At 43.0% G+C, this 8,329-nt stretch overlaps 1 protein-coding gene across 7 annotated transcripts in view; it reads right to left on the reverse strand.

The window, feature by feature from the left end:
• Fat3 (FAT atypical cadherin 3) overlaps positions 1-8,329 on the reverse strand; it is a 603,560-nt gene that overhangs the window by 175,793 nt on the left and 419,438 nt on the right. For all 7 annotated transcript variants that reach the window (XM_021205908.2, XM_029542742.1, XM_029542740.1 and 4 more), the window contains exon 4: positions 4,543-4,604. In XM_021205908.2, coding sequence (XP_021061567.2) covers positions 4,543-4,604 — 62 coding nt within the window. The remainder of the gene's footprint in view (positions 1-4,542; positions 4,605-8,329) is intronic.

The following is an 8,329-nucleotide window of genomic DNA, read 5'->3' on the forward strand; positions in this document are numbered from 1 at the left end:
AGAGAGAGAGAGAGAGAGAGAGAGAGAGAGAGAGAGAGAGAGAGAACCAATATTAGAGAGTCAACTGCTGGAGCAGTTACAAAATTATAAGTAAAAGATGACTGACAGTGTTTTCTAAAGACAAGGGAGAAAGGAGATGGGAAAGGGAGGGACCAGCAGTATTTTGGAGACTTTGTGGGGACCTGGCTCTCTCTGCACCTTGTGAATATAAGGCAGCTACTATTACTTCTGTTTTACAGATAAGAAAAGTTATGACTGGAGATAATTTAACTTGGGAATCCTCACACATAAATGAAAGGAGGCAGAGGACTCGCGGCCTCTATCTCCGAGCTCACACTCTCTCCCTAGTGCTGATAGTGCCTCTAACACTGTTGCTAGAGTGACACCAGTTACATCACACACACTGAATTCAGAGTCTCCCAGGTGTAGAACACAGAGGCAAGAAAGCCTGTGTTTCCTGACCACACCCCCAGTGTTCACAGACACACATTCTCTAACATCCACACCCTGAGCACATTTTGGGTTGTCATTTCATCTACTCTTTATACCAAGTGAGAGGCAGAGAATGTTCCTCCTCTTCATGGGTGAGGAACATGGCATCCGGAGAGGGCCAAGACTGCACTTGAGCTCTGAGAGTCTATTGAACGGCAGCGGTCTCCACACGGCCTTGATTCAATACTACAAGAAATGGGGTTTCAAGCCCTCTGGTGCTTCAGCATCTGATAGGTGAGAAGCCAGTCTTCCTCAGTGCTTATACTACAAGAAAGGGCCGGTCCTTCTATCGCTTGCTTCACAGCTGACTTTTCTGAAAACTGAGAAATCAGACCCAAGTTAAAACTACCAAGCCACGGTGCTTATTCTCCAATTAATGTGTCTTTTCCAACACTACATCTGGGTGCTGGAACTGGCCTCCAGCACCACAGCTGCAACTGCCTGTCAAGGGTTGTATGAAGTTTGAGTATGGGAGCTACAAATCTATTTTTGCATTTATGGAGGTGAGAGAAGATCAGGGAATATTTTCACATAAGTGGCTTCCAAGGTAGGTGAGAATTAACACTCAGAAATCATAGAGGAAGCAGGCACTGCACATGCAAGACTGTCTACGGCTTCTTGATGTTCTTACTGTGTTGGCAAGTTCTCTGGATTCTGAGAACAACCAACTTCTGCTCTTCATAGGCTGTTCATTTGATGAGGCAGTCTAACTACGCAGGCTAGACTAGTCAGAATTGTGGCTCATCTGCCTCTGCCTCCTGAATAATGGGGTCACAGGTGTGTGCCAGAACAGTCATGACAGCCACAGATTAGTGTGACTTGTCTACAGAATCTCAAGCTCGTGTATCCTACACACAATAAAAATAAGTATTTTTTTAACCAAGGTCTAACTGAAGTGCCTCCTAACATGAGGACAGCAACCGACATCCAACCACTTATGCCCTCTGGGTTTCTTTACAGTGTGTATGTGCCCTGTTGGCTTCTAAACTGACTCTTTTGAGGAGAATCAACTTCATTTTTAATGGAAAGAAAAGGTATAAAATAGACCTAAAAGTTCCTATGAGCATAAGAGGATCACAGTGTTACTTGGGCAATCACACTCCCAAGAAATTAAGTTCTACTCACAGGACTCTCCAAATGGATCAGCAGTTACAGAAATTTGTGTCTCTACTACAAAGTTACTATTTTATGCAGGACTAACCTAAAGCAAGATCAATTAAAATATAAACGGGTGTTATTCAAACTCTCCTGTGATGCTGCATAAAATAAAAACACAATGGCTATAAAGATACAGTTTAAAGGCTGAGAGTAAGAAAATGAAAAGAAGAGAAGCGGGAGAGGAGAGGGTGAGGGGAATGGAGAAGTGGAAACAGAAAGAGGGGAGAGAGGGAGAGAGAGGAGAGAAAGACAAAGAGAGAGAAAGAGACAGAGAGACAGAGATTCAGCTTTTGAGTCTCAGTAGACTCAAAACTGGGAAGGCAACGAGGTGTATCCCGTGGCACACTGGTCTGACTCAAATGACCCAGAGCCCTTAAATTCTCAACTGCCTGTCTCTGAATCCCTGATGGGGTCTTGAGAAGAGAACTCCCTTCCTAGCCTGCCTACATTGTTCTCCCCTCCTCCAGACCACACTGCCCTACCTGGGTCTCACTAGAAGCTTCCCATAGACTCCCCCTGTCCTCACTGCCCTACCGTAGCTTGACTCTGCAATCAACCTATCAAAGGCTAATGGCTTTCTGTTACTCAAGGAAAACCACGGGACCCTTGCTGCAAGGGTCTCTCTCTGCTTGTCACTTTGACTCCCACAACCTCACCTTCTGCCCTTACTCCACGCTGACACTTTTCTGTACTTTCTGCTTCTTGGACAGTCTCACATTTAAGCCACCAAATGTCACCTCTTTGAGCAGAGCTTCCTCCATCCTCTCTTGATTTCCCTTGCTACCATTTTAGTGGCTTCTTCCTTTGACTATCTCACGGCTAATCATTCCTGCCCTTGGTCTGTAGAGAGATTGGTTAATCCCCAGTCACAGGCAGAAGCTAGACTGCATGTATAGTTGCCCAGGCTTGCTATTTTTCTCAGAGAATAGAGATAAACTTAACTACATCTGAGGGTTCTGTCCTTAGATTGCCACATGATAAGAGTTAAGACCTCAATAACTGCTTTGACTTTCCTCCACTTTCCTCATGTCAGTGGCTGGCCTGAGCATCTCACATAAACTGTAACCATGTAACAACTGTGGGACATTAGTTTCTATGCTGCTTTACCTCCTTTTTATTTGACATCACTTGAACAATTAGGCTCTGGACCTGAAATTCAAAATATCAGTGTGTTACTCAATACTTAGCTAAGTTTCTGAAGAATCTGAAAGCATCAAGGATTTGCATGGGGAGCAAAGTCTACTGACCCTCAAGTAACCTTCTCTGTAGCACAGCTTCATTACTGCTCTGTGTTACCCCTCCCTGGACACTAAGGACTCCACCTAATGAGATAGTATCTTCCTTTCTTCCTTCTCAGAGCTAATAGATTTAGTTACCCCATAACACAGCCTCTCCAGGGCTCCTGGTCTGTCCCCGGAAAGCAGAAAAACACACAAAACAACTCAGACATGATTGACCTGAGTCAGTTGGAGTTTCAGCCTATTAATAGGGTTTTGGACAAAGTATTATTTTTGTCAGCCTGTAGTCTTTATCTTTATGTGATAAAGGTAGTGTTTTGCTGTAATAACAACACTCTGTTATGCAGGGGACTTGGAGTTCTGAAAATTACTTGCTGTAGAACACAAGGTTTACGTCTAACAGTGTCCCTGTGAGGTATATGTATTATGCATGCTCTGCCGTACTTCAGGGCATGGAAATGGTAGACAAGGAGTACAGGGTGATTAGCTATATAGCATGATGAAAAGCTTCAAGCTACACAAGCTACTTCCATGCCCTGTGTTCCTTAAATAGATCCTCCATGATGAACAAATAAATAAAGGAGGACTCCGAAGAGATTCCCGTACAAGATTTGAGAGTTGTGTACGTGCATATACATGTATGTGTGTGTTTGTGTAGGTTTGTAGGGATGTGTAGGTATGTCTATAAAGTGTGCAAATGTGTCTAGACATGTAGGTGTGTGTACAAGTATACAGATATGTGGTTGTAGATCTATCTATCTATCTATCTATCTATCTATCTATCTATCTATCTATCTACCCACACATACATACACACATATATGTGCCTAGGCATGTAGTTGTGTATGAGAGTGTTTATGTGTTGGTGTGGTATGTGTGTGCAAGTCTTGGGAATAAAGGGGACATTTCAAAATCATGTATACATTATCAGCTCTGAACATCATCCTCATTGGCCATCATCTGACATACTATATCACACTGTCACACTTAAATCATGATCCTATAAAACTCCTCCAAGCTTCTCAGCAAAGACCCTGGAAATGTATAGAAAGAAAGAAGCTCCACAGACCTCGCTCATGTCTCTGTTCTCATCTGTTGCCTTATACTCTTTTTAACCTCTCTTTTAAAAGCAATGCTCTTAGAGTCTCCACTGTGGATGGCTGCTCCTGTCTTAATAAATTATTGGTATGGATTGTAGAGTTTCAGGAGCAGTCATCCTGGGCTATGAATTAAGGAGCACCTCTCATGCTCAGCCATCTCTCCAGGAAAGGAAATGAGGTGAGCAGGGTCCTCTCAAAGGGCCTCTTTCTAACAGCAACGAGGCTGCTTCTTCCTTGCATTCACCTGGACCTGAGGTCCACAGTGCTCTGCTCCAAAACGTCCTCTGTTTATTGATAGGAGTCTGAAGTCCAGGCAGAGGAAGGTAGGCACTTGCCTGTCCTCAGGAGAGGCTAAGTGCTCTTCGAGTCCTACTCTGCTCACAGAGAAGGGCACTGAAAACCTCCAAATTCAGAATCGATCAGGCAAGAAGGAGCACCCGCCTTAGAAACCCACTGCTTAGATGTGTTAAGGTTCTTTCTCAGTGATGAAGGTTGGGGAGGGGTGGTCAGTGAAAGTTAATTTTTATGAGTGCCGCTTCTTTCTAGGTGCTTACCTCCAGAAAATGTTCCGCCTGCTGCTCTCGATCCAATTTCCTTGAAGTCGTGGTAATCAGACCTGTGTAGAAATGAGAATATTTGACTTTTAAATATCTGGGGCAAGTAGCTCATTGAATATGGCAAAAAAAAGTCTGGTTAAAGGGAAAGCTAAAAATTGATGGAGAATGGCAACCCTCCAGTTCCCAGGTTTGCTTAGACCTATTCTTAAAAAAAGGTCAAATGTGCTAAGGAACTGTGGGAAACTCAGAAGAACCATTGCTGCCTGGAAAAAATGCAAAAATTCCCTTAGAAACATTGTTCTTCTAATGAAGGAACAGCCCAAAGATTCATTTACCCAGCATTGCAGCTCTACCTTAGGAGCCAGACTAAAGGTTCTAAAGTTATTAATAGGTAGTTGACGCTGATTAGATTCTTGCTATGAGATAGCACTTTCTCATTTAATTTTATATACTTATATATTTTGAGTTATATTTCTTAAGAAGGTGATTTCTGCAATAGATACTTGTACACATAATTGTCCCAAATTTAGAAGCTCTTACAACCAACACTTCACTTCAATTTTACCATTATGTTTTATGAATTCAGATCTTTATACTAAGATATTGCACAGAAGCATCTATATCTTCTCCCAGTGTCTATAAAGACAAAGGGGATGAGAAGACAGACCTCCCAGGCCTTTCGGCTTATTGCACAGTTTATTTTTCTTATTGTGAAATGGCAATTAGGAACCCAAATTTACTTCTTACTTCTCCATTATAATGTCTCTGAAGAAAACACAAAAGCTGGGTTTTTTTTCATGGTGTGTGCCGATTAACTAGGAAAGAGTGAAGAAAAGTTTATGTGGAAGCTTCTGGGGGGGGGGGGTCCACAGGAGAGCTCCTGATGTGAGGCTGCTGAGCTGTGGATGGATGTGTGGGAGGACATGGATTCTAGAGAAACAAGAGGCCACGGGAAGTTAAGTGATGCCTTGGTAATATACAAAATGATATCCTCTGTAGAGGAGAACAGCCATCTACAAATTTGCACACCCACTTTACCCTGGCGTCTCACAAGGAAAAGAAAACCCCATGCTCCAATTGTACCAAGAACTCATTGGTGTGTCTCACCTTAGATTTTTCTTCATTTCTTTTCTTTCTTTCTTTTTTTATTGTAAAGTGACTATAAAGATATATATTTAATGGGGTATAGAGTCATATTATGATTCGTAAGTGACATGTGGAAAAGTTTACCAAATGAACTTATATATCAACCACATAAAGTACTGATTTTGTGGTGAGAACACTTGAAACTTATATTATTAGCAGATTTAATATGTACAACACATTATTAGGAACTGGCTGTACCCACAGGTTTTATTTTCAATTTGACTCAGGTGTTAGCCCATCTGATACATTCACCACATGTCGCCTTTCCTCTTCTATCATCATTGTAATTCTAAAGTTTGAAAGTTTCCACTGGACACATGGGCATGGCACGAGGGGTAGGCTCTGCCCTTTGTTTCCAAGACTGTTACCCGGCCTTACTCCTTCCCTAGAGTAAGGAAGAAGGCCCTGCCATTGCCTTTGGATTTGTTGAGCTCTGTGATGCTTTAAGGTGGCCTTGATTTGTTTGTGAAGTGAGACACCTTCAACACTATCTCAACAGTGTCAAAGATAAGGTTAATGATTCCCTTTCCTCCTCCTCATCACAATGCCCCACGGAAGTTTAAAATCACAGATTTGTTATTGCACTTTGTCTCTAGTGTCCTGTATCAGAATCTCAGGAGCTGTCCAACCCTGCTCTTTGCTGAATCTGACTAACACTTTCCATTGGCATTCATCTTTCTACCTGATCAGCCACACCCAGAAGTTTCTGTAACAAGGAAAGGCAGAAAAGAAGCACGGTTCCTGGGTTCAAATCGACTGAGGTTCTGCTTGGTCTAACGGATAATCTTCCGTTCTGGACCACGCTGTCTGACAAGGTCATGTGTCATGGAGGTTTTTCCAAGCCAGTGGTAGTAGCTATTCTCATACTGTGAGAGAGGCTTTCTTTGTTCAACCCTCAGCTCCATCAGGGCCACACCTATGTTAGAGGACACAATGGGAAAGGGACGTGCTTGCTGTAAGAAGTTTATAAGCATGTGGTGGTTGGAGGGAGGAGGTGTGTTCCCTATTGCACATCCGTGGAGCTTCTAGGCAAAGAAGAACAGGTACCTCTGACCTCCAGGCCCCTGAGTGCTCTCATGTTACCAGTATTCCTGCATCCTGGGTTCACTCAGCATCAACGCCCAGGGCAATAGTCAGCTTTCCCTCCTGGTAATTCTTAGGGGAAGTCTTCAGGAAATTCGCATAGTTTTATAATGCTCACAAGGGTCTGGCAGAGCAACCCAGTGTCTGCCATCTCTGTCTTTATCAGGTGTGTTTATCAGTTCACACTGAAGGAGACAGGCATCCCTGGAAACTTGAGGCAGTTTGCTCTGCAGTGAGCTGGGGCTGGGAAACTCAGTAGTTACTGCTCCTAGAGGGAAGCCAGAAAGGAGTCTGTGCACACCCCAGGATTCTGAGCTTCCGGCCCTGTGTGTTCACAGACATAAATAAGAAGTAGGCAGAAAGAGTTAAATGTGGAAATCATGAGGCAAGCAAGCAAGGTTGGGTGGAGATAGTGAGAGACTACTGATACGTCCATGGTTTCCTTTGAGAGTAATGAAGAGTCCCTTACATATTAGCATGGTGATGCTCATAATGTGTGCATAGTTTGTTCTACACTCTGAAAACTGTCAAATTGCTTTCTTCATGTGGTCAGATGCTGTTTTGTGTAAGTTACGTATATGTATATAGTACAAAGTGGTCAAAACTCTGTGGGAAATTGTAAACTGTCTTTCAGGTTTAACAAATCTTTATATTTGTAAAGTGAGGATATTTGAATGAATGAATGAATGAATGAATGAATGAGCTTAGCAATCAGTCATGAGTTGGGGTTTCAGAGAATAAACAGTTATCAAGTTTGTATATGGGAATCTGGAAGCAAAAAATAATGATGGGCAGGTTGTGCTAGAACAATAATTCATGATTATTTGCACTGAAAATAAAGTCTTGTTATCTGCTCAGTTCCAAGAAAACCCAGAAAGGGTTAAAGATCACTTTATAAAGAGGTACAGGTTTACAAGGGACAACAAAACCTCAAAGGCTTGGCTGTTTACTGCAGCCAGGAGCAAACTCAGGAACTGGACACTCACAGAGAGGGATTTCCATGGTTGGGTTGTACATAAACACACAAAGCCTTAACATGGAGCAAAGGATAAACCGGAGCAAGACTTCCTTTGGCCACCCTGACTCAGCCATGTGGTAAGGAATCCCACTCTGAAACTTACAGAAGAGAGAGGTGTGGACACCACACATAGAGTGCTATACACATGAGATACCCATTCTTGGAGACTTAAATAATGAAATCCAGTTTCAAAATCAAATCAGAGGCCCACTTTGGAGTGTGGCTGGGAATATAAGAAAAAACACATAATTTAATCTGATTTCTTATGCAGGCTGCTAATTAGAAGGGAGAAAGACAGTGGCCCTAAGGAAATGACACTCAGTAAGGTGGTGACCAGGAGGCAGGAGACTCTAACAAGCCTCCTCTTTGAAGCAGACCAAGAACTGTGACTGCCTGAGCCAAAGGCCCGAAGACACTCTAAGCAGCTGTGGTCATAAGCACATGAGCATGTCTTCTCTCTCTCTCTCTCTCTCTCTCTCTCTCTCTCTCTCTCTCTCTCTCTCCCCACCCCGGGTGTCCTGGGTCACTGCTGCATAA

This window comes from Mus pahari, chromosome 10, assembly GCF_900095145.1.
Source record: "Mus pahari chromosome 10, PAHARI_EIJ_v1.1, whole genome shotgun sequence".
NCBI classification, from domain to species: Eukaryota; Metazoa; Chordata; class Mammalia; order Rodentia; family Muridae; genus Mus; species Mus pahari.